Source organism: Zonotrichia leucophrys, chromosome 2 (assembly GCF_028769735.1).
Source record: "Zonotrichia leucophrys gambelii isolate GWCS_2022_RI chromosome 2, RI_Zleu_2.0, whole genome shotgun sequence".
NCBI lineage: Eukaryota > Metazoa > Chordata > Aves > Passeriformes > Passerellidae > Zonotrichia > Zonotrichia leucophrys.
Genome location: NC_088171.1, coordinates 89,249,297 through 89,276,596, shown reverse-complemented (window position 1 = coordinate 89,276,596; position 27,300 = coordinate 89,249,297). Strand labels below are relative to the sequence as shown.

At 40.7% G+C, this 27,300-nt stretch overlaps 2 protein-coding genes across 5 annotated transcripts; one reads left to right on the top strand and one right to left on the bottom strand.

The window, feature by feature from the left end:
- Positions 1 to 4,803: 4,803 nt before the first annotated feature.
- NDUFS6 (NADH:ubiquinone oxidoreductase subunit S6) lies at positions 4,804 to 11,841 on the bottom strand. Its single transcript, XM_064705651.1, has 4 exons — positions 11,695 to 11,841; positions 10,700 to 10,753; positions 6,033 to 6,155; positions 4,804 to 4,950 (listed from the first exon to the last, which is right to left on the bottom strand). Exons 1-4 carry the CDS (start codon positions 11,839 to 11,841, stop codon positions 4,885 to 4,887), a joined length of 390 nt encoding a protein of 129 aa, XP_064561721.1. The 3' UTR covers positions 4,804 to 4,884.
- MRPL36 (mitochondrial ribosomal protein L36) lies at positions 9,013 to 12,714 on the top strand. 4 transcript variants are annotated; one of them, XM_064705655.1, is made up of 4 exons: positions 9,013 to 9,083; positions 9,829 to 9,902; positions 11,113 to 11,243; positions 12,069 to 12,714. In XM_064705655.1, exon 4 carries the CDS (start codon positions 12,079 to 12,081, stop codon positions 12,394 to 12,396), a length of 318 nt encoding a protein of 105 aa, XP_064561725.1. In that variant the 5' UTR covers positions 9,013 to 9,083; positions 9,829 to 9,902; positions 11,113 to 11,243; positions 12,069 to 12,078; the 3' UTR covers positions 12,397 to 12,714. The 4 variants fall into 4 exon arrangements, with proteins under 4 accessions (XP_064561725.1, XP_064561724.1, XP_064561723.1 ...); XM_064705654.1 differs by having other exon boundaries at positions 11,062 to 11,243; XM_064705653.1 differs by having other exon boundaries at positions 10,788 to 11,243.
- The last annotated feature ends 14,586 nt before the right edge of the window (positions 12,715 to 27,300 follow it).

Genomic DNA, 27,300 nt, shown 5'->3' with positions numbered 1-27,300 from the left:
TATTTCAAAGACTGAGAATGGACCACTGCAAGGATATAATTACCTTTGGAACACAGTCCATAATGGTTTTCAGATTCCAGTCTTGTTTCAATTAATACACATTTTAGAATATACCAAGCTTAAAAATAGTCAGAAATGTTTCAGAATTTACTGCAACGTTCGATAAATTTCACACTGTGAAGCCTCCTTTCCCCTGGTCTGAATCTACTTGTCTATAGCTTCCAGCTATTAGAGCTCATCATTTTTAGCCAGACTAAAGATCCCATTATCAAGGTTTTGTTCCCTGCATTTGTACTGGTAGACCCTGATCAAGTCATTCTCTTAACCTCATTTATAAGGAAATGCAAAGACAAAGCTTGTTAGATCTTTCACTACACAATACATTTTCTACTCTTTTAATTAGTACCATGGCTTTCTCTGAACATTCTCTAACATAGCCATATTAATTAATGAACCACAGATTTCAAACTGGACTTGGTATTCAAGTAACAAACACACTCATGTAAAATTCAAAAAGATGTTCCTGCTGAACACATCTCTATTTTTCCCTCCCAAGTTCATAAAAGTTATTTAAGACACAGAATTGGGCTGGAAATTCACAGCATTTGATGAGCAACAAACTCCCCTAGTCAAATGCAGCAGTCAGTATTTCCTGTAACCTGAAGTTATTAGGGCTGCTACTCACACAGGATAAATTGCAAATCAGGCTGATACAATTATCACTTCAAAGAAATACATTTTTTACAATAAATATGGACAGCATTTCATTTTTGAAACACATTCAGCTTTGTGCTAGTCTTGGCTAAGTGGCAGTGAACAGAATCACTGCTGAATCCTCTCCCTTAACAATACTTCAACCTTTCAATCCTCAGCAAACCATCAGTAGCTATTACATGGTTTTTTTAGGACACTGCTAAGAAGCTAAGTGCCATAGGACTGAGAAAGGATGCCGTGAGGGTCCAAAAAGAATGCATCCCTTCAGCAAGGAGTCTCATTTAACACTGACAGTTACACACCTAAGAAGTATCTACCCTTTAACACATATAGAATATGTGAAGTGTTATTGATTGATTACACAAGACTTGCCTTTCTGAATCAAAATATGGACTACTAACTCTAATCTTCGAAGAAATCAGAGGATATTACATTTACACTTTATCAACCACTTTTCCTAATTTCATCAAAAATACATCATGCTAACTTGACATGGTCTGGCTTTCCTATAACTCATGTTGATTGGCACTAATTATACAACACTTCTTTAATTCATTATTAATTAGGTCCCTTATTATTTTGCCCAGAAGTGATGTCAAACTGACAGACATGTAATTATCCAGGTCATGCCTTTTACCCTTTGAATGTTGGCACATTAGCCATTTTTGTGCTCTTCTTCCAGTACTTCAAATCTTATAAAAAAATCAGCATTAATGCTCCAGGAAGCTCATTGGACAGCCCTGTTGAAACTCATTATCTGAGCATTCCAATTTAAAAATGGCTAAATTTAGCTGCTACTAAAGAGCAACCCCTTGAGTGCCTATTACTGGAAATTACTGCATTGACTTCCTATTATACAATTACATAATATAACACATAATATTAGATTTACATACATCTTTTCATTTGCCAATCTTTTTACACCACTTTACAATTCCACCACATCCCTCTCATGTTAGACCAACACATCTGCTTGATTCTAAAGTAAATTCAGTGCTCCATATTTGCCTTAGTTATGCCTACTATCAGCCTTCTGTTCTCATTTTCCTTTAACCATTTACAACGTACATTATTACCTAACTTTACAGTTCTCCTAGCTGTTCACCAAACATGGGGATAAGTTTTTCACCCATGTGGCCTCCTTTAGCACTGGCTCTAAGCCAACAAGTATTGCCTCTCAAAACAATGTGCACCACTAGCAGGGAACACACTAAAAAATGCCAACAATGTGGATATTACAAATGCTGTATTTTGTCTGATACTTACAAGAGCATTAAATAAAAAGGGCAAGTACTAATGGCAGGTCAGAGGGTGAGAAATTTAGAAATTTGCTGATTTGGAGAAGACTTTTACAAAAGCAACTTCCAGAGTACAAGCAGATGCCATGCAAATGAAAAATTTTAGAAAAAGTGCTTTTACTTTTTTAGAAAAAGTGCTTTTACTACATTGTGCCATAGTCATAATAATGATTTGTGCTCTTGTAAACAGAACGTGCCTTGTTAATATATTTTAGTTATTTTTTAGTTAGAGGACAGAGAGCTACCAAGTAATGTGGGGAAAAATATGGATGGTCCTTATTTATTTTGGGAGTTTCAATACATAGCGACTTTCACTTTAATAAATGCAGCAATAAAGGGGGAAAAAGCATATCTGGTTTTACTAGGAAAACAAGATGAAGTTGAGACTGTTATCATGTGTTGGTACTTTACATTCCCCTAGTGACAGAGTATAAACTATGGTTTGTACTCCACTAATCAGAGACTGTAGTTCCAGCCTGGGATAAATTATTTATGATAAACAAAACAGTGACTAACAGAATCTAAGTCTGATAGTTTTATTCCATATTGCTTTCATGTCTGAATTTGTGGTCTAAGAACTGCAAAGCTGCTTTGATACTTACCTGGTTTAGTCTACCCTTACTTTGATATGATGTGTTCTGGTCTATCCTCACACGTCCATTTCCACATGCATCTGCTCGGTGCAACCAGTAAAATTTAGATCTTGCTTTCCCCCTCTTCTTTTTCCTGCAAATCAAGGCTGGCCTTTCCACAGGTATGTGGATGGCATAGTTCAAAGTGCAAGACTTCATATAAACAATCATTCCCACGTAGATACATGAACCTAGCACACAGGAACTGATATGAAGCAAAGTCTGAAGTCTTCCTATGGAGATCACTGGAGCAAAGCAGAGGCCGTCGTTTCACGGGTGTCAACAGCTTCACACAGCACAAGTACTTCAGGGAGAACATCCAAAAACAGCATTCCATAGTTCAGACCAGTGGGATGGGATTTGTCTGGGTCCTCAGCAGATGCCGTGCCAATTTAAACATTGTTAATTTATTATGAGCAGCAGTGATCCAAGCAGATATATTATTCATTAGAACATCAAAGGTCCAAGGAAGAGGACTGTATACAATTATTTGTTTCAGGTCTCTTTGAAGAGATGATTGCACCATGAGAGAACTCTGCCAGCCAAAATACCCTACAAACTGGTAGAGAGCCAGAGTAAAATGCAACCAGATTTATGCTTCAAGAGAGACACTGATAGTTCAAGCATAAGACTTATCAGAAAACTGTTCATAACATCCCATTTATGCTGTTGACAGATCATTTGCATAAGATTGCAAATTACTGGGTTTCATGGAAGGTTCTGTTGCCATCTTTGTACGTGCTCAGGCGCTACTCTAAACACAACATATGTTAACTTGGCCACCGCACTAACTTTACAAAATGACAGCCTTTGTAACAGAGCCTGGCCTTATAGAAAGGTCATGCTCAGTAACCTACACTGCACAAGAATGCATAACTCTAATTAGTGCTTCCTAAATCTAGGTCATTACAAAGAATAAATTGACAGCCAGGTCACTGAAACCAGCAGCAATGGAAAGGAGAAAAAGTGAGGGGAAGAATAAGGGGAAAGAGACAGAAAGAGATAAAGCTTTTCTAGGTGGAGTGAATGAAAAAAGAGGAGGGGTGTCCATGCAATACAGCCTCTATACAAATGACTTCTACAGACAGAACCATTCAGACCTTGCTTTAAGCCTGAGTTGGTCCATCTTCATCTATATATTGACACAAGCAAGTTAAGCAGCTTTAGGCCCACGTGATTTGGTTCAACTTGATACAACCACATCAATCTAACTATGTAAACTGCAGGTTTAGAATCCTACCCTGTTAAACTTTAGACAAGCAGCAAGCACTCACTGGGACCATGCCCCATCACCAGCATTTAAACAGAAAGTAATTTACTCTTAACAGATTAAAATGCTTTGTGGAGCAAAGACCAAACCAAACTCAGAACCTTCTGCTCCAGACAGAGGCCCTGTTTGAAAGTCATGCTCACATGATGGAATGCTACCTAAGTGAAATCAAGCAAGTGGGTAGATATGTCCCACACCAGCCTCACATAGCCTAGGCAGATGCTCTCAGTGTCAAATTACCTCTATTAAAGGAGCAGAAGCTACCATCTGTAACAGAGCAATGCCTGCTTTGAGTCTGACAAGACCCAGTTCCTAGAGAGGCTTTGGGGGTGAATCTCAATCAGAACAGATACACTCTCGCCCCTTCAAATGAAGGGCAAATGGTTATGTCCACCTTTCACACGTGCCAGCTTGGGTAGTTCTCCAGCTCACACTGATTACCATTCCAGGCACTGGTGGCTTCTTTTAAACAGGTCACAAGAGCAGCTACTTAATTCAGGGCTGACAATCTTGCCTCCAGGAGTGAGTACTGTAATGCTGAGTATCATAATATCTTTGTATTTCCATTTGGGAATCTAGCTGTAGATACTGGACCGTGAACCAATTAGGAGTGTCCCATAGCGACAAAAGACAAACACCTAGGATAATTAATCACCCAGTAAACAATTACAGCTCATTCAGTGTTGAAAAGAATACATATCTACACAGTACAAACCAAACCTATCTACAGCCAAACACCAATTCTAAGCCTGCAAGAAGTCTGCCAGACATGAAAACTAAATTAAGTACAAAGCAGATATTGTAATACCATTCAGCTCTCAAATACCTGACAAGCTGGGTTTTAAAAATGTAAAGACTGGACTTTCCATAGTTAAGATAAACACAAATCTTGGCTTTCTAAATTTTTTGTTTATTTATAGTTGAATGTTAACATCGGAACAGAAATCTGCAAGCACACAGCGATGATCATTCAGTGATGCTTCTGTTTAAACTGAAGTCCACAGTATCCACATGTTCCGGTCTTTGTCTCTTTGTCCTGCACAAATATAAAAATACAACAGCTCCAGTTTCACTTTATAAAATTACAATTTTTCTCTTATTTATTTGTGCCATCTTAAAACCAATCAATATTGCCAAAGTACAGATTTTAGTCTTTTTTGAAACACTGGAAGCAAATATTCTTCAACGGTATGGTACATGTCAAACGCATCAACATAAAAAGATCAGGAGTGTGCTACAGAAGTTAAGGCTGAAGTGTTTCCTAAGTGTTACAAATCAGAACCTCCAAACATTTGACTTTGGATAATGTAAAATGAATTTTTACAAAATTATTACTTTGTTCAAAATATAAATGCTTATGATTCTAATTAGGAGTCATAACAACACTGACACTTAAGGACACCAGCCCTTCCCCACCATTCTTCCGGGCATTAGGAAATGTCAAAGTTCAGGTGACCACAAAAAGATTTTAAAACATCTGCAATCAGGCTCTACCTGAGAACAGGACCTAAGCAACAGTTCATCAACTAAGGTCATAGGACAGTAGCCTCAATATTTTTACTCTCTAGAACAAGAATACACTGGAAATTATCTCTGCTGTCAACAGGAGGATAAGACAACATTTATTCTTCATTCTCTGGCCATGACTGAAATATTTAGTCTTCAGAACTACCAAGATTCCCAAAGACTGAAAGAGGATTTGGTTTGTTTGGTTTTCTTTCTTCTTTTTCCCTTGAACTTGCAAGATTGAACATAAACTATATCCCTGAAAATACTGCAAATGTATGGTCAAACTACGTGGTGGCATTTAAATAATTAGAGTTCCAAAATGCAGCAAGGATGTTAATTTTTACTCTCAGTGGTTGCTCTTACTACTTCACCTGATTTCTTTTAAAAAATGTACTGTCCTACTAAACAAACTAAAATTTCAAAAAGGAATCTCTATAACTTCAAATGGAAGCCCTCTAACTCTTCTGACTTATATCAGGCACTAAATAAAATGAGCACCTCAGGTGGTTACTCATTTTATTTTGTTAAACTATCATTCCAAAAACCAGATAACCTTACAAAAAAAGAATGCACAGGCAAAACATGCTATATGCAGAATAATGACATTACCAAGTTGATGTATACTTTGGGATGTCCCAAAGCTCCACCACCACCATCGCATGAGATCACTCTGCTTTCAACTTGACTCACAGGCTGCTCTGCTATCAAATCAATTGCAAAATTCTTGTTCACCTGTAAGGAAAAGAGGGAAACTTTCAGATACCATCCCCACTCAAACAGAAAGGAACTGCTATCTGCTGCCTCCTCAGGCAGTTCCACTACAGCCTTTTTGAAAAATTCCTGTTTAGGGTTCCTCTTAACTCCTCCACCATCTCTAAGGCTCTGCTATAAGCCAGATCAAGGAACTGTACACTAAACTCTGCAAAAGTAATCTCTTTCCCCTGATATACAGGCCACATCAGTGCTCAGGTTTCAATAGACTCGGCAGAGAGGTGAGCAGGAACAAGTAGACAAGAACAGAAAATATTTAGCCAATACTGTATTCTGCTTTAGTGACTACATGATAAAATTGCAGAAGAATCTCTGCTGATAAACTCAAAAATAACAGTGAGACAAGTAAGGTCAGGCATGAGATAAAACAACTGCTGGCAATTTAGAGTCTCTAGCCATGTACCTTATTCTATCACTGCAGAGGAATCTCATGAAAACATGAATGTGGTGCATAACAACAGTCAGAAAGACAAATTGTTTAGCATCAGAAAAAGGAAAAACCTCTAAATGCCACTACTCCACTCTGTAAATCCATCATACACACTTCCTGAATATCTACATCACTGACAAGTAGGGCTTCTTCCTAGAGCACACCTGCATGGCCTGGAAAACACAACCATGTCTGGGCAGGCTGATGACACAGCAGCTTGTCCCTCAGCAGGACCTACAGCAATCCAACACTCCCCAAGTGTGCACTGAGGAGATAACCACTGCTACAATTCAGGGTAAAGAGTATTTCAGGAGGGCCACCTTTTTCAAAGGCATATATACGCATGAATATCAAATAATATGCACAAAGGAGGCAGTATCTACTGCTCTGTGTGCAAACATGCCTGCATTGGAATAAATATGAGATTCTTGGGAAGAAGACAGCTATATGTCCATTACATAAATCCCTAGGAACCATAATGGTGTTTTTATATACTCCTAGTATGTAACAACTTAGCATCTTCCAGCCAAGTCTCACATTAAGTCTCTGCATTTTTTGGTACAGTAATGGAAAAGTCAGTTTTGCCAACTAAGAACTTGCCCTTGCCAAAAGAAGATGATAGCTAAAAACAGTTAACAAAAAAATAGGTAAAATGAAAATGGTAACATCAAGAACCCCACTGTCTGAGGCTGCGTCTACAAGTCATGTAATTTTCACCAAACAGCAAGAACTTTTACTGCTGTTCTTAATAACACTCAAAATTGTGCATCCTTCATTTTGTGCTAAAGGAGGAGGGAGATAAAGCCATTATACACCTTTGCTTCAAGATCAGAAGCAAGAACTCCACTCATCCCAGCACCTCTTAACCACAAAAGGTACTTGTGGGGAAAGAGAGAAGCAAAAACCTCTCATCTACCCTATAGCTAAGACTTGTCTGTGGTTCAGCCTACTAAACAAGACACAGTCTAGGAATACACCAGGAAAACACTTCACAAATAAGGCAAAGTGGTTGTAGTTACAACATAGCCTTTGACTAAAGCACAGCAGCACTCAGCAGGAAGAGGCTGATTCCCTCAGCACATCCAGATGTACCGTGCCCCAGGCATAAACCACTGGGCTATTTTTTTCCTGACAGAGTGGCAATTTGGCAATTTTGTTGCTGCTTCTTCCCATCTATCCACCTGTGCCAGTTCATGGTCTGGGAAATCAAAGAGATAAAACCAAACTTGGATTTGATCTCGCTCCAAAGATGTAGAGGGAAGGCAGGAGAAAATATTTAAAACAGGCAAGCACTGAGGTGAGCCCTCCTCACACCTTCAGCTGCTGCACCAGCCCAATAGAAAGGGCAGAGTTGAAGTGGGAATAGCAGTGTTGAAATAAGTCCTGCTCTACCTTAGGGATTACAGAGAGGCAGGATGACTTGGTTGGACTGTAGCAGATGCAGTTTAGCAGTTGTCATTATCACTTTTGTTATCATCTTATTGCAGGGGTTCCATACTGTTGTCTCCTATCACAAAAGTTTCATGTCTTCTTGATGTTTTCTCATGAGCAGCTCCTCAGAGCACTGATTCTTTTTTCTTCACAAAGCACCCAACTGACTCCAGATCCCTTCTCACCCAGCCACCCCACTCTTTTATAGCATCTTCGTCTCACTGGTCACAGCTGTGCCTGTTAAAGTCAGGCCTGCTCCTAATCTTTGATCATTGGCCCAGCTGCAACTCCTTAGGGGTAAGATTACTCTCTACACTATCTGTATTTTCTTATATTCTGTCCCACTACAAGTTTTCTCACAGCTTCCTGCTTTAGGCCCTTGCCAGAAGCACTAATCCCCTGTTCTCCACAGAGACCCAATGATTTTAGCTAAAACACATGGATGTCACTAACAGCTGGGCTGGCAGAACCGAGGGGACAATAAGCACATACTCTAGGCCATGCCCCTGGGCCTGGCCACCTGAAGCACACAGTCCAGACACCCTGAATGGGGGAAGAGTCCAGAGGCTGTGTCCCCCCAAAGAGGAAAGCCACCATGGCTGGAATGGGCTGATCCCGAGCAGGACTCGACCACCTGGACCTACTGATGGCAAAGGGAAGAAGCGACCAAGAAAGAACAGTCACTAGGAGGGCTTCTGCTTCAGAAGAAACATGACAACATTCAGACTACAGACAGCTGTCAACCCTAATAATGGCAGCTGAAACACACTGTGGGATTGTGGGGGGATAGAATATAAGAAAATAAAGATAGTGCAGAAAGTAATCTTACCCCTAAGGAGTTGCAGTTGGGCCAATGATCAAAGATTAGGAGCAGCCTGACTTTAACAGGCCACAGCTGTAACCAATGAGACGAAGATGCTATAAAAGAGTGGGGTGGCTGGGTGAGAGGGAGCTGGAGTCAGTTGGCTGCTTTGTGAAGAAGAAAGAGTCAGTGCTCTGAGGAGCTGCTCATGAGAAACACCAAGAAGGTATGAAACTTTTGTGATAAGGCGACAACAGTAGGAGTCCCCTGTAATAAGATGACAACATGGGATAATGGCAAAGACAAAGCTCCTAGAGAGAGATCCTATTAAATAGGCACAGACCATTTAAAGTATTTAATGAGTAAGTTTTGTCCCAATTTCACCATTAAAGCTTAGCATTAAGCCTCACTTAGCAGACACAGAGCTTGGCTTTTGCTGGAGAAGGAAGAACTGGGCTGAACAGAAAACCTGGAATGTTCCACACCACATAGAGCCTGAAATTACCTGATGGCAAGGGCACGTTAGAGGGACCACCGCCCCATGGAGAATTAGGATTAAGGAGCATTTCCTACAAAGTTACACAAGTAGCAGAGACACCAGCGGTACACTTGCAAGAGACCTACTTTGCAAACTATCATCCCTGAAGTAAGCCAATTCAGCATTTTAAGTGACATTTTCATTTAATTATTTCACGTGTAGAATCCCCACTTTTGCCACACAGCATGAGTTAAACTGTATCTGTCACACAGTGAGGTAAACTCAATATGAAAACTCAGAAATTAGTGTAATTAGTTCAGGTTAATTTAGGACAAGAAGAATTATATGAAACTACTTTAAAAATCTACCACACCTCATATTTAATGTCTCTGTTGAACGTAAACATTTACAGCATTAATATTAAGGCACTATTCAAAGGCTCAGGCATTGAGGAATACATTTGAGCTGCAATAATTCTGTTTCTATCCCAAAGGCCAGCAGATCCCTCCTGGAGCTGTGCTGCTTGATCAGAGAAAACTCAGTGCTAAAGGACTTTTCATACAGTGGGTATGTGAAATTTTAAGCAGCAGCAACAGGGCCGCCTTTAGAGCACTGCACTTGGATGATGCTGGTATTACCAGACTTTGCATTTGAGGCTTCATTATTTCAGAATAGTCTGCATTTTACTTTTATTTGTTTCATTACTCTTTCAGTAAATGCTTCTCAGGCTCATCAAAAATGTAATTTGGGTAAAGATCAGAATTTTAACTAACAGAAGCAAATTAACCTTCAAAACAGATGTAAACATATATAAACAGATGCAAAATTCAGCAGAGTATTTAATGATGTGTTTTTTCTGAATATAAATGTGCTAAAAACATGCAACCTCTTAAAACACATGCTTAAAACAAAAACTCTTCCAAGTTTAAGATGTTCAAATGCCTACAACTCTAACATCCTAAATGCAAGCACTTAGCAAATGTAGAGCAAGTCTTAAGTTTTTCAAGTTTACCAAAAGCAGGGAGGTAAGACAGAAGCAACCATAAGCTGCCTTAAAAAAATTTTTCATCATAGTGAAAAAAACTCCATTGAAACCCCAAATCCAAACCAATCTGGTGTTGTAGAGTTGGTTTGTTTGGTTTTTTTGGTTTTTTTTTTTTGGTTTTTTGGGTTTTTTTGCTCATTGGTTGGTAGGCTTTGGTTGTGAGGTTTGGATTTAGTGGATTTCTTGCTTGTTGGGGTTTTTTGGGGCCTTTTGGATTTGAGGCTTTTTAATGACAATGAAGTTGAGGACACTACTATTAGATAAAGAAAAAAACCCCATAAACTACCCCCTCCCCATGAAAAATAGTAGAATGAGTTACCTCCTTTTGTCGTCCAACAAATCTAACTCTTCTATAATCCTTCTCATCATATACCTAGAGTGTAAAATAAACTTGATCTTATTTACAGAGCAACATCTATAAACATAGAACACAAAGACTTAGAAAATAAATATACTGAGATACTGAAATAAAGAAAATAAACTGAATTGCACATTGGAAAGTACAACAGACAAGGAAACTGGTGGTGTTGGGGCTGGCATGAAAGCCAGTAAACAGAAGCACCTGATCACAGAGATGAGCACAAATGCATTACTTATAATGCCACTCCTGGGTCTCACCTAGGTGATAAACTAAACCGGGAAATTCAGGTTTCATATGTATTTCTGTTCTGCTAACTACAGTGCCAGCTTCCCCAAGTTAGCTCCACCTGCCATCCTCTCTCCCATCTCAAGGCACCACAACAGCCTCAGCTTCTCCGTTGGAAAAGAGATAACCTGGAGTTACAAGGGACTGACACAAGGGTGCCTCCCCATCTGCCAACCCTTCGGCCGGGTCACAGGTCGGATTCGGACCGGAACGCTCGGTAATGGCCAATGACCCCGATCCTGATCAAGGGGGTTTTTTTGTTTTTGTTTTCTTTCCGAAACAGCGCGCACCTCCTGTATACGGATCACCCAGGAGCATGAACTCCCACTGTGCGCGCTGAACGGAGAATCACAAAATAAATTAGGTTGGAAAAAACCTCTGACATCGTCAAACCCAACCAGGACCCAACGCCACCATGTCAAGCAGACCGTGGCACTAAGCGCCACATCCAACCATTTCCTGAGCACCTCCAGGGACGGACGCGCCACCGCCTCCCGGGGCGGCCGATTCCAGTACCCAACCAGTGTTTACGGCAAGAAATTCCTCCCGGTGTCCACCCTAAGCCTCCCCGTTACGTTACATCACATCACACCACATAAGCGCGCTGCCCGCGGCCCCGGCGGGACGCGCCCGCCGCCCTCCCGGCGCACCAGGCCCCGCGCGCTCACCTGCCCCGTGTGTGTCACCAGCTCGCCGGTGTCGGAGGCCCGCACACCGTAGGGCCGGGCGGCAGCGGCGGCAGCCAGCCCCGGGCGGGCCAGCAGCGGGCGGCTCCGCGGCAGCAGCCAGCGGAAGGTCGCGGCGGGCGCCGCCATCTTCGCGCCACCCACGTGACTCCCGGGTGGGCCTGGCCCCGCCCCGGTTCCTGCGCGCGCTTCCGGCGGCGGGAGGGACGCGTGGCCGCGGGCGGGGAGCGGCGCTCTCCGCGGGGTGAGCGGGCAGCGGTATCCTCAGCGGGGCGGGTGGTGTGGGGGCAGCGGCGGGAGAGGAGGAGGGGAGCGGGAGCGGTGCGTGTGTCCTGACCGGCGCGCTGTCCCCGCAGGGTGCCGAGCATGCTCTCCCTCCTGGTCAGGGCCGCCGCCACGGCCGCCCCGCTGCGCTCACTGTGCCGCTCGTCCCTGTGCTCGCTGGCCCCGTGGGGACGCGCGGCGGGGCTGCCCGCGGGCTATCCGAGCTGGGCCCCGCCGCCGTGGCGGGCGCCCCGCGGGCTGCTGGCCGTGCCGCCGCCGCCCGGGCCGCCGCCGCCCGCCGGGCTGAAGACGAAGACGGCGCTGAGGAGGCGCTGCAAGGACTGCTACATCGTGCGGCGGCGCGGGCGGCTCTACGTGTGCTGCAAGAGCAACCCCCGGCACAAGCAGCGCAAGGGGTAGCGCCGGCCGGAGCCCGCAGCCCCACGGTCACCGGGAGCTGGCAGCTGGGGACACGGGTCCCGGAATCGTGACAGTGTGTCATCTGTGGAACACCGAGAGCGAGGTGCGGTCTTGACGGCCCTTGCCGGAATTTCAGGCCTTGGATGCGGAGAACTTAAGTGGGAAACAACAGGCTTCAGGATCTCTGGTCGTCGTCTTAATCGTGAAGCCTTAAAATCACCGCGCTGTTAAATTAGGAAGGGTGAAGCTGGATCACTGGACTCTGAGGTGCACTTGGGTTTAATTAAGCGAAATGAAAATAAACTTCATTGATTTTCATTATTACAGCGCACTGCCCTTTTTTTCTTGAACCCTTCTCCCCCCCAAGATGTTGATAACAAAACCAATAGTTTCAAACTCAGGTGGGCAATTTCAGATTCCTCCTAACTAGCCCTAAAATTCTGCCAAGCTTTGGGCTCACTCTCATAGACTGGTTAGGCATAAGAATATTTTTCTTTTCTTGGGTCCCTTGAAAGAACTGTCTCCTAAGTGGTGTGGAGAGAATGACTGAGAGCAGTAATGCCTCAGAGGTCATATAGCCAAGCTAGACATTGAATGCAAATTAGTGGATTGCTATCCATTAATTAATTAGAGCCAAAATTGCTTCAGTCACCAGTGGTATTCCTCACACTTCTCAATATGACTCTGCTTGAGGCAGGAGTGTTAGATCATCCTCTGAACTGCAAGTTCTTGGCAAATGGTGCTAAACTAAACTTTTGGAAAACTGTCCTGTTACAGCTACAGGTTTGCCAGAGTACTGTGAGAAAGTGTCCCCGACTTGGAAGAGGTGAAATTGGTTGAGCACTGTGTTTGAAGTTGCTGTAACACTGGATAGTATGATGACTTGAAGACCTTTTCTGCCCAGTTATAATTCCACAACTTTACATTAACTTGTATCATTTATATATTTTTGTTTAGTGCTTGTAGACAATGAGACTCTAAGCCTGTGAAGCTGTGGCTAAGCATTCCAGAGGCAATAATTATTGGTTTTCCATAGGTTGGGTTGTTCATCTTTTCACTCATCTATCTCATCACTGGAAATGAGGGTTTGGAAAGAGAAGAGCCGGGTTAGTTAACATACACATCCATCTTAGCGGGCATTCAAATGAATTCATGGCAGTGGGAGGACAGAGAACAGGCTGGCTTCATCTAACTAGAGAGACAGATTGATTCAAAACGTGTAAGGCTCCTCAAAATCAAAGAACCTTGAAGTAGTGGAAAACTTGCTGTGCTTCGAGAGGTTTGATTGAAATTTGGATGCTCATGAAAAAGAACTTCTAAATACCCATAGCCCCGGAGCTTGTGGATGAAAGTAAAATGTAAGCAGAGAAATTTCTTGGAAATATTTTGCACTTTTAACGTGCTTTGACAATTAAGCTTTCTTAGGAACTGAAGATTTTAAAAGCTCTGATTCTCAGTGTTAATGCAACACATTTGTTGGTGTGTGCTGTGTGTTTTGTTCCAGCAGAACAAAAGGCCTGTGTGCTGTGAACCTCTGTGATACCTTGTGAGTTTACCTATTAGTACACCTTTAAAGTAAACAGCTTATGACCAAAAAAAACCAGTGTTTTCCAGGCCTACCCACTTTTCTGGTGGATAGTAAGGACTGACTTGTGGATTGGGCATGAGATGAAATGAGGGTCTGTTTGTTGGTTGGGCTTTTTGGGAAAGAGAGTTGGCAGGTGCTCTTACAGCCTCACAAGCAGCTCATGGGTACACAGCAAACTGCTGGTGGGTTACTGAGGAGGTACTCAGACATTTAAGGGCTCTCTTGCCAGGAGCAGTGTCAGATGGTTGAGACACCTGCAAGTAAGAATTGCCAGGGTGAGGAGCACCAGTCATTACCTGGGAAGGCTTTCTGAATTCAGCGGTGTGTGGGACCCTGAGACAAGTTCACTCTGCCAGGCTGGTGTGAAATACGGTCTGCATTCAGAAATTGAGAGATATTTAGGGCTAGGATTACTGTGCAGCAGAGAGAGGCACAAGTTACTGTTTTCATCTCTCCCTTTGGCCTAAGACAAGCTTTTATACAGTGCTGACTCAGCATCTTATTTCAACAACTTACAATGTGGAAAATTTTTTTCCTAATTAAACCCTTTGAATGTAGGGCTGCTGGTGAGAAACATGAGATGTGAAGTAATTTGAATTCAAATGTTTATTATGGCTGTAAACAGTTCATGTGTCATTGTCTGAACATTCAGTTTGAGGTACCTGGTGTGGAACATTCATGGCCATTGCTGAAACAGCATATTTGGTTGTGCTTAATAGATTTTGGAAAGTGGATTATAGGATTAGAAGCTAGGAGGTTCTGAATTGTAATTGTACTCTGCCACTGACTTGCTGTGTAATCTTGAAAAGGTAATTTTGCCTTTGTCTCAATTTTTCCATCTGTTAGGCAGGAGTATTGAATCTCACACTTGTAAGTACTATTTTTTTAGTTGATGTCTACAAACTGTTACAGAGGTGTTCTAAAAAAATCAAATTCTATAGCCTTCTGTAATTTGAATGACATGAGGAAAGTGACTGTAGCTGGGGGTGATGCATGTTTGTTTTAGGTTTGTTTAGAGCAACTGCAAAATGAGCAGGTGAAATAATTCAGCCAGTAGCCTTGTGGTTGATAGGCACGGATTCAAGTCCTTCATTACAGACCTTTTGAGTGTTGTGCTACTTCAACAGCTGTTGGCAAAGGAGGGGGTACACAACAACCATTGAAATTACCCAGGCCAAAAATTTAGTCCTGGAATACTAAAAATACCAATCTATGTTAGTTCCTTAATTGTATGTGTTTTATTTTATATTTCTCCTCCTGGAGGCTGAAAGGGAGGGGAATAATAAGGAGAACACAGCCAGAACATAAAGTGTTTTAGGGAGGAAAATAGTACCCAATAACACAGGAAGAAGAATCCATACACTGAAGACTGAAATAAGACTCAGGTTCAAATTACATTTTTAGCTTTTGGCTTCCTACTGCTTACATGTCTAGGTTACACCCTCCAGAAAATCTTCATTCTTCTTTAAATCCCCACAGTGGAGTGGGAATGTGACACCTGATGTCTCCTGTGACTGTCTCCATTATACAATTATGAAAACCATTTGCAGTTGAGAGTGACTGACTTGCTTAAGTCCTCAAAACTGTTCTAGGGAATAAGATTGTCAGATTCCTGATATGCAACAGGTAGAGATGTATTTAGGTCAACTAGAGGATAAATCTTAGAGCTCATGTATATTAATGACTGTCAGACTTTGTCTGTGGTTGTGTGTATGGGAATTACAGTATTGGTTGCTGAATTCAGGACAATAGCTGTTCAAAAATGACAGGTGAGGGAGAAGTCTTTAGGAATTACAGTGCTGAGAAGCCGTGTCTGCTCGTATGGAGCCAGTACACCCTGAGGTTAGCTGACTGACAGGTGACTGTTCCAGATTCTGACACCACCACAGTCGGTTTCCTGCACTCAGTTAAAACAACAGCTATTTTTGAGTAATGTAGATGCCGCATTGTTCTTCCAATTATTCTGTTATACCATCCACAAAAGAAAAAAATGTACAAGAAAGAGTGATATTTCAGAGCAATTGCTAATGCATTTGCCAAAAATTGTTGGAATTTTTTTCCTTATTTATAGAGATGAAGTAGGTAAAATTAAAAAAACAAAAATAAAACTATAAAACAAAAATGTAAATAGTCTTCAACAATGAAAAAGAAAGTGAGAAGGCAGTCTGTTTTCTCCTTTTTGTTTAACAGTGCAAACAGATACAACATGCTATTGCAGGTACTGTTCAGAGTATCTTCTGTGTAACAGCAGGGTCCTTCTGTGATTTCAGTGAGTTCCATGCATTGAAACTGATTTAGGTTGATCTGCAGCATCACCATATTGCAAAGTTATGAATCAGCAAGGGTGGGCACACCTTGATAAACACTGCTGAAAACTATCAAATTTTTTTAAATGGAAGTTAAATAAAACTTTCATTCAGTTTAATAAAACTGATTCTACATTTAAATACTTGCATTCTTTCTATTACAGCTCACCAGATTATTAATTTGGAGCTTGAAATCTGTGCCAGTTTGTCCCCAGAGGCTGAGAATGGGCTGAATTCTTTCCAGCTAGCTGGGACAGTTTACCTCACCACACCTGTGATGGGGCATTCTCTCACCTGTCCAGTGACCTCTGCTTTCCAGGATTGAATTTATCTTCCTGTAGGAACGGGTGAGCTGCCCATGAAGCTGTTATTGAACTGTCACACTTTACAGCCCAGTTTATTTAGGTAAGTGGTGATGTTTTACCTCTATACCTCTGGGAGATAAACTGCAGCAGTTTTGTTATTGCTCCGTATCCCACTCGTAGTGGAGGCAGCAATCTTTATAAGAGCTTCATCACAGTGAAGACACTGAACCTGATCTAAAAATGATGAAAGTTGGTACAGAGAGAATATTGGCACCCAAGATGAAGCTGTCACTTGCTGTAGTTATCCACCTGCCTCCAGGAATGAAAAATTTGCCATTTCATCTAGAAGTTTGTGCATCAGTCTTTGAAATCCATTGTCTGTAAATATGAATAAACTGTTGAAAACAAGCAGTATTTTTCAAGAAGCCCCCTGTCCTTATGAACCACATTGTGCAAGAAGGAATAAAAAGTGAACTTTGCAAAGTCATTTGATCTAAAAATACATTGATTCCATTTAGTAGTTGAAAGTACGCAAAAGAACAGTCGGGGAATAATGCGTGTCTCTCTGTTGTACATGATTAAAGATTGATAATGAACAGTGCCTAAATGAGGAAAAGACTGGGAGCAAGCAGTCCCAGAGTCTACACAGTTTTAAAAGGGATTCATACTAGGAGGCTAATATTTATAAAAGGAATGACTGGGATATCTAAAATAGGTCACTTTCATGGCTTTAGATAAGAATTTTTGCAGCTACATTGTGTGCCATGTACTTCAATTTTGATTGCTCATCTAGCTATTAAATAACAAGTTGGTTTTATGTCATCTGGTCATTCATCCTGATCACCACTTGTGTAGTCACAGAGAAAAGGAACTTATTTGATGTATTTAAATGAATGAGAATACAGTAAATATGAAATGGTGACCTGGGACTTGATCTATCAGCTTTAGAAGTCTGTTCTACCAGAGGTAGGACATGAATCCTAAAACATGGCTGCAGTCAGAGACCACAGCTCTGGAGCTGGATAGATGAGTAGTGGAGAGATGAGCAGCCAGTAACACAGCTATGACTATGTTACAAAATAGCATTACTTCACTGTTAAAAGGTGAGCCTGTTTGCTTAAATTTGCAATTCCCAAATTTTGTTAAGCCTTTCATCCTTAGATTCCTCTATTTTTCCTTCAAAAGGCAGTCACTAAATATGAGTCACCCTTTTAATATTTTTTTACAATAATCAGATATATATATATCATCTTTCTCAGTGTAAAATATTTTGTCTAACCTTTGGATATTTCTGTCCCCTGTACCCTCCTCTCAATTCTTTTTAAAAACATGGACACAGGAACTATAGGTAGAATCTACCTTAGTGATGTTGCGTACTGAGGTTAAAATGCCCCTTGATTTTGTTCTCTCAATCTTCTGCTTCCTTCAGTTGAAGATCATGTCTTTACTTTGGATTTCGGTGAAGAATTTGTTTGCTGACAGTTTTTTATGACCTGTAAAGGATTTACATGGCTTAATACTTCCCCTCTGCTTAACACAACCCTCTCTTCTGCAGGTGTAGTTGCAATTCTGATTTCTAGATGTATGACTTTGCACTTGAAGGTAACAAAATGAAAAATGGTTCAGTGTGTTAAACAGCACAAAATTTTACCCATTGCTCCATTATCATTATTACTACTTTCCTGATTTTTTTCCACCTGAACTTATGGGTGTTTGATCTACATAACACCCAAATCACTCACAAGAAAAACCCAGGGTATCTATCATTGCTTTAATACCCCTGAAACCACAGTGAAAGACATTCAGATTTCATGGTGGTTCCCATTTGCAGTTGTGCTTTGGCATATTTCTCAAGCAGTTGTGAATTCATATATGTCAATCTTCATTTAGGGTCTCTTTAACCATGGTATAGCTGTGCTCTCTCCAGGCATGGAAAGGTGCTGCCTGTGAGGAGTATGGTCACAGTCAGCTCTAGCACACTTTGTCCACTGAATGGTGATCAATGATAAAATCATGAACGCAGTGGATAAACTCCAACTCCCTGTTATGCAGGCAACTACTTAATATTATTTAAACAAATACATTAAATTCTGCATTGAATATTAAGTGTCTTCTCCTAAAAGGACTCTCCAATCAGTCTAGGACTTCCCTCCTCTTCATAATCTTCTAATCTCTACATTTCTTCACAACTTGTTTATGCTTATGCCAAAATTATCTTTTCTGTTAAACAGTGCTTCTGTTCCTAAAGAATTTACCTGCTTGATATTTAATTCTAGGTAGATCCCATGTCCTTCCTCAAATCTTTGTTTTCCTAAGCTGAGCAAGTACTTCTAGTCTTTTCTAATGAAGCAGATTTTCTGCTCCTCTCATCATCCTAATAACACTTTTGTGTAATGCTTGAATTTGTAAGAAAGGTAATATATTTTATAGATCGCTGATATTGTTAGAAAAAAATAAGAAAGCTTTTGAGTAGGCAAGGCATTCTCACATATGCCAAAGCTTACCAGCTTTTTTCCAACTGTCTCAATTGTCTTTTAAAATATATTGCCTTTGCCTACAAGCATTCCCTCTACTACATTCTTGGAGATTTTTGGCTACACCACACACCTTTTGAGTTAATCTTTCCTGAAATATTTTACATAATTCAGTCCTCCCAAATATTTTTGTGTTTGCCACTACGGCAGATGAATGTCTAGCTTATGTTTCTTGGAAACATACCTCATACTACTTATTTCAGGATTGCCTTTGAACATCTCACTGGCCATTGGAGTGACTTTGAGGAACAAGATGCATGGATATGTCCTTCTCAGAGCCCACGCTGTCAGAGTTCTTCCCACAGAAGAGGCAATAAGGAGGGAATAAGATGGGAGCTGAGATGTGTGAAACCTGTCCAGTGATTCATGCTTGTGCAGAGCAGCTGATCTAAGGGCTTGGAGAGGCCCTCAAGGACACACACACTGCATTTGTAATACCACTTTGAGTGAAGAGGATTTCCTTCCCAAAAATCTTGTTCTCAGCTCCAAATAATAGATGATCCTGCCAAAATCACATAAAAATTAGATGTCTTATCAAGATGAATGGTATGCTTTCTGGGATACCAAGTGTATTTTTCTCAAGCAGTCTATTTTTAGCAATTTCTTAAGAAATTTTGTGCAGGTCTGTATAAGTGAAGGTTTGACTGGACTCACCAATCTTCCTATTTTTTAATAAACCACCATAAAGTAGAATTTATTTACATAATGCAATGATCCATGAAGGTTACCATAACATCAAGGGACCATATTAACCGCTTGAATGGAATTCATTAGAAATTAACTACCACTTAAATTAATTTTCCCACATTCACAAGGCTGTAATGGTGGAAAAAGGAACCGTCCATCAGTGTGTACTGACAGGAGAGCTGTCACTGCTTTTATTTATAGGTGAATACATTAACCCATGAGGCAGCCTTTTCAGACAAAATCTTGAGCTTCTGTACAAATCAGCTGCTTCAGAAGACTTTCAATAAGTATCCCAGCCTCAGTTAAACAGGAACATACACTGCTTAATGTTTTTGCCACTGGCTATAGGTATTGCAGCCTTTTCATAAGCACAACAGAAAAATTTGCTCATAAAAAATGTAAACTTCACACAGTATGTAATGTATTTTCAATGAATAATATTATTGGTTAGATCAAGTTATAGTGATATTATCAGTATTGGTAAAACTATACGAACAAAAGATCATCCATTGGTTCTTCATCTTTTGCAGCTTATTACCTGGTTTGAATTTTTAAATTCTCTAAAAAGTGATTATATGTACGGTCTTCAAACTGTAGGATGAAAGCAAATGAGACTTTTACTCATATGAGATCTAGATATATTTTGGGCAAATTTACTGTAGTGCATTGTGGTAATCATTTGCATAAACTATGACAGGAAAGAGCTTTGTGTAACCTGTTAGATGACCCTAATTGTCACAAAACAATACAGCAAAAGAGGTGTCTTTTGTATATATATAAACATCATAGCTGAAATTATCTCAGGACAACTTCCTGTACAGTTTAACCAAATTTTTTTTTTCATGTGTAATTGTAGCTCAGTTGAAAGCTAGCCCATACCAATCAACAATATTTTGTATTTTAATAGTGTAAGTTCAATAAGAAAGGATTGTTACCTTTTAAAAAACACCCCCTTAAGTATAAAAATAACTAAATAAAATAAGTTTCACAACATTCTTTCTTGGGTGCTACATTATGTAATAAACAGTGGTAACACAACATCAGATGAGCCTGTGTGCCAGCAGTGGTGCTCACTGAAATGTTACAGTCTCACTGCTGTCCAGAAAGAGAAAATACAGAGGTTACAGTGAACCTCACAGCACTCTGAACACTTTCTCAAAAGCTCCTCCATGATTTCCTAGCAGTGTGAAAGGAAGTTTCAAACAAAGGTTCTCACATGGGCAATTCCTAGGACAAGTGGCCTTTCCAGGTATTTCTGTGAGTTTACTGCTGTGCTCAGACACTTGACAGGCATAGAAAATATGCAAGCTTTTTCTGGGTTACCCACAGTTCCCTCAAAGGGAACTAAAGGCTGCCCTGATACTCCAGTGATAAAATTACATGCTCTTACTTTTTATGTTGTCCCCTCTGAACAGATTATTTTCAACAGCTTCTCAGAGGTATTGAGATGTCATACGCTTAGGGCTAAAAATATAAACTCTGTAAGTGAATAGAAAATACTTTACAAGCTTAGCCATCTGATAGTGTATGTAGTTTTCCATTCCAGTTATTTAAATATGGCTATTTTATGATGTTCAGCTATGCTGAATTAAAATATCAGTGCTGGTATTACCAAGAGTCTATGGTTGCAGTTAGGTCAGCCTCAGACTGTTGTCACACATCTTAACAAAAAAAATTTGTGTTCACCTTTTTTTATAGTTATACTTTAACTTGCTAAACTGAAAATCTGGAAGTACTTCTACCAATGTCTTGGGATGCTATTTGTTTGCAATATAGATAAGTGATTCTCAGATGTTCCCACGGCAGCCTGAGGAGAGCTGGTAGCTGGCAGCAGATTAACCACTCTCCTTCAAAAGTAGCAACTGTCACCGGTACAAATTATGATTTATTTATTATTTAATGGATTTAGAGCATTTAAAATTCTTGCAAACACTATTTTGTCTAATTCTTCCACATTTTATGTGGCACTGCTTTTTAGTTTGTCTGATTTGTACACACTAATGTACACACATAATGGATAATGGGAATGAGTCAGACTGACTAGAAAATCATGCCATTTTACTTAGTTCTCATTGGGGACTACAGTTAGTTTGGTTAATTGATACAATATTGACTAGGTAATGACTCTCACTTCTGTCAACATTTTTACATTTGTTAAATTCCCCTGCCTGATTCTGCTTTTCTGCTGTATTTCCTTTTAAAATTTAAACATCTTAAAAAAGGCTCTTCTCAATTAATGCATTTCATGATTGAGGAACACTGAAATTAACTTTTAGCCAATTAAATTTTTACGAGTATTTGCTATTGTCGACAGTAGTAAAAACTTCTGTTTCAGCCACATCAATAATTAATTTAGAAGCACATGCCTGAAATACTTCCCCACATGCAAAGGAGTTGTTATTCTCCCACAGCTTCCCTCACAGTCATCCTGGTGACTCCCTTGGCACTAGTACGCCATTATTTTGTTGGCAGCATTTTGATTTCTGCATGGTTATGATTAACCTGTACAATGTGTTCCTCTTAATGCAAAGCTGTTTTCTTATCCTTCAATTCTACAAACTGGAAAAAGCATATAGCCGCAGGCCACACAGAATAATACCAGTGTCAAGCTTTAAAAACATATTTGTTTTGTGTCCTCTAAGGACAAATGATAGACATGTAAAAATGTTTTCTCTGTTTCTCTTTCATGGAATACTTACTTTAGAATTAACTTCTGTCACAGAAAACATAATTTGAAGCATCTACTTTATATGATTTCTGAACATTTCTGCTATAAAGAGGGAAAATAGTACATTGTGTATGACATGTGCGATTACAAGGTTATAGAAACTCTTTATGTTTCTCTAGTTGTTGTGGTTTCCCCTTAAGAAAGCTTGTCACAGAAACATAAGAGCATCCTTCCTTCAGAAGAGGCAAGTATATGGTACTATAGTACTTGATAGAAGCAGTGTAATTAATGTAATTTTTAATTGCTTTACAATACTTTAAATTCTCACCTTCTGAAGCACTCAGTGTTCTTCATACAATCCAGTCATGCATCTGTTTTGAAATAGGTCAGAGGAGAAAAGATATTTTTATGATACATTCTTAAGTGTTCTGATGATTACATGTGCTGTAACCCATTTCTTCATAAACCCATTCTGTCTTTAATTTTGCCCTCTTTGAATTACAATCACCCCAGTGTCCTTTTATTCATAAAGATTGTTCTTTTACGTACTTTCTCTGTCTTACCTATTTGTTAATTCTGTTTCTCTGTGATATCAAGCATACTTCATTTCATGCTTCATTGTCCAGGTTTTAGTTTCAGCTTGAGTATATTAAATGTTCCCACCCTTTTGCTCCATTTTTTATGGTCAACAGTACAGAAGTGTTAAAAGCCTTTCTTGAGCAAAGAGAAAGATGAGTCTTCTTAATGTGGAATTCTCTTCCTTCAGAAACTTGATTGACCTCAAATCTTATGACTCCACAGTCAGGAAAAATAAAACTCATTCAAGGCAAAAAGTATCTCAGCAACACATTTCTGAAATTAAAATAGCAGAAAATTTCCCTTTTCTCCCTATTTCATTCCTGTTGAAATAAAGAAACTGTACATTAATTTTTTTATTTTAAAAAGCAGAAAGTTAACTATATGATTTTTGCTAAAGTCTACATGTTGTTAGGCATTTTATGTATCCATGGTTTTGATAACAAAATGTGTTACTTTATTCGATTGAAGACTACTTTTTCTTTAAAATCCTTAATTTGCTGGCTCAGTTGTCATAGTGAACCTGATCATAGAAAAAGATTTCCAGGATTGAGGAATTTGTGATAATAAAAATGAGTTAGGTTGGAAAGAATCACAGATGTGGTCAGGTTGGAAGTGACCAGAGTGGGTCATTTGGTCCACCCTCCCTGCTCCAACAGCATCATCTTAAGCACATGGCACAGGATTGTGTCCAGACAGTTCTTGAATATCTTCAGTAAGGGGGACTCCACACCCTCTCTCATCAGCCTGTTCCAGTGCTCAGTAACCCTCATAGTGAAGAGGTTATTCTTCACATTGCAGTTAAAAATCCTTTGTGTTGGTTTCTGCCCATTTTATTGCTGACACCACCAAGAGCCTGGCTGCATCCTCTTGACACTCTCCCTTCAGATACTTCTAGACATCAGTGAGGTCCCCTCTCTGTTCTCTTCTTGAGGCTGAACAGGCCACGTTCCCTCAGCCTTTCCTCATAAGAGAGATGCTCTTTTAATCACCTTTGTTGCCCTCCTCTGGACCCACTTCAGGAACTCCATGTCTTTCTTGTCCTGAGAAGCCCAGAACTGGACACAGCACTCCAGATGTGGCCCCCACTAGGGCTGAGGAGAGGGGCAGGGTGACTTCATTTGATCTGCTGAAAATTCTCTTCCTAATTCATCCCAGGAAACCATTGGCTCTCTTGGCCACCAGGACACACTGCTGGGTCATGGACATCTTTTTGCCAGGGCCCCCAGGTCCTTCACCACAGAGCTGCTTTCCAGCAGGTCAGCCCCCAAATTTGTTGAATTTCAGACAGTTCCCCTCTGCCCATCTCCACCCTGTTGAGGTCCCTCTGGAGGGCTGCACAGCCCTCTGGGGTGTCACCCTCTCCTCCCAGCTCTGTGTCATCAGGGAACTTGCTGAGCAGGCCTCTGCCCCTTCCTCTGAGTCACTGATGAACACGTTAACACTGGGTCCAGTGCTGAACCTTGGGGGACACCACAAGTGACAGGCCTCCAACAGGACCCTGTGCCACTGATTACAACCCTTTGTGATGTGCCATTCAGGCAGTTCTCAATCCACCTCCCTGTCCACTCATCCCCTCCACACTTCCTGAGTCTGCGTACAAGGATGCTGGGAGAGACAAGTGTTGACAGCTTTGCTGAAGTCAAGGTAGACAATAACCACTTCTCTCTCCTCATCCATTCAGGAAGTTGTTTCATCACAGGAGTCAATCCATCAAGCGTGTTTTACCTGTAGAGAATCCATACTGACTACTCCTGACCACCTTCTTGTCAACCATGAGGATAGAGATTGCCTTTAGAATGAGGCATGCCATCATCTTTCTAGGGATTGAGGTTAGGCTGACCCAGGCTCCTAGTTCCCTGGGTCCTGCTTCTTGCTCTTTTTAAAAACTGGAGTGACATTTGATTTCTTCCAGTCCTCAGGCACATCCTCTGATCATCATGACCTTTCAAAGATTAATGTGAGCAGCCTCTCTACAATCCCAATAAGTCAATTAAAGATCTTAGAAGCAGCACGGATCATCAGTACAAATGTGACCTGAATGGATCACATTCCACAAACTGGATCCACACTGCAGTGACCTGACTTCTCTATGCTTTTCAATGTCATGCCAAGAGGTCACATGTGGCAGCCAGCCAGCTCATGAAGGCTCACCTTCAACTGCAGGGTGAGCACAGCCCACCTCCTTGGGAGGAGGAATGGGCAAAATGCAGAGGAATTAGCCAGGACATGAAGTGACCAGGACTGGAGAGCCATGGTCAGCACCAGGAGAGGACCTCCAAGCCTTGAGCGGGAAGTTGTCATTTCAGGTAGTTCTGGTCACATTGTGTCACTGAGCAACCAAGAGCCAGCAGTGAGAGTCCTTCTTGAAAGCTCACTCTTCACAGGCTACAGCAATGGGCCAGCTTGGCCTGGTTGATCTCACCATGGTGTGCGGCAGAGGACACAATAGTAGCCTCAGCTGTTGTACAGGATAATTCTTTCCCTGGTGTCATTAGGGCAGGCATCCATGGGCCAGTGCCCTACCACATGCTTTTGGCATCCAAGAACTCCTCTGTGCTGGTCCTAGCCAAGGAGACACCAAGAGGAACAGCACAGCATCCCTCTGCACTGGTGGTATCTCCATGGACCTGTCTGCCTGGGAGAAGCCTCCTGCAGCTGATCTAAAGACCTCTGGAAGGTGTATTTGTCAGGGCAGTTCCAAAGGATCCTGCATATTTTCTTCCTGGAGTGGAATTACAAGAAATTTATGAAAGTATTTGACACATTTGTATTTCAATTAAATGTAAAATTCCAGCAGATATTATTGAAATACTTTCATCTGAGTTTTGTAGAACATGCTGGAAAACAATGACAAAGCAGTTAAACAAAGAAAGGAAAATGAAGAATCCCAACAGGTAATGACTTAAAGAGAGAAAAAAGTTGATAATGACAGAAGTGAGGATATAAAAACAACAGTGTTAAAAAAAACTAAAATAAAATTATTTTAATACAGCAGAATAAGAAAAGCAAACCAACTGTATGGATTGCAGTTGTCAGTTGAAATGCTTTGAACAAGACTGTAGAAAATGTAGATTTTATCTTTATTTTGCCATGTGAACTAATTGCTTCAGAATTAAAAGAAAGTGGTAAAAAGGAAAGATTATTCTGTCTGTAACAGTTAACTTTATTAACATATCAGCTACTCCTGCTTTGGTTTAATGGAATATCAAACAGGTTGTGCTCCCCCTTGCAGCCATGGAGGTGCTGATTGCTGCATGGTCGACGCCTTCGGCTTCTCTGCGGCACCCTCATGAGGAATAACCACAGGTGTCTTTCCTACTGTTCAACAGCTGCATTTGAATGTGCATTAAAAATCTGATTAATTCATCAATGAACAAAACTCTGCTAATTTCTGGGCAGGTTCAAAGATTATATGTGTACACACATATATATGTATACACTTTTAAAAATTCCTAGGTCAAAACCTCTCTACATAATATATTAATTTTTTAAAGCCAAACTTAAACTTTTTAGCACACTTTCCTTCCTGCATACATGCTTGAAAATTCTTATAAATAAAAAGATGAGGTTTTATTGAAAGGTCGACAATGGATCTCCATTATTTTGGGAGATATTCGGGAGATTCAGCAACTATGAAATTGAAGGAAATGGTTTCTTATATTTATGACTGCCCTTAGAAAAGTATAATTTATGAAGGGAATTTCTTCACAGATCTACTATTTCGTATGGGCTACTCTACTGTTTGATGTCCAGACATTTTAGTTCACTTAGACAGGAAGTATATCACCCAATCTGGATGCAAAGTATTAGTTACTTCCCCTTAATAAAAGGGCTTTGAGCTTTGTTATGGTGTTTCTGTTGTTTGTAAAGTGAACTAAATGGGACACTTCCTGTTTTCTGCTTGGACCAGCACACTGTGAGGTGTGTCAGGCTTTTCAGCAGTGATGGTTGCAGGTAAATGCCTGCTGATGATCATCCTCTGTCAGTGGCCCTAAAAATACCCCTTCCTGGGAGGCACAGTAATCTCTGTTGGGGACCCAAGGAGCTCAGAACCCAAAAATACCTTAAAGCCTAACTCTGAATGCATCCGCAAAAGAAAATTGGGGAAGTGCTTAGGTGGTGTTTTCATTTGGCTTTTATGTGATTGCAGTGGGGCAATTAGTAATTTTAGAGAATAAACAAGATGACAACTGCTTAGCAGCAGAAGGCAGAAAGAAAGAACTCATCAGTGCTGCCA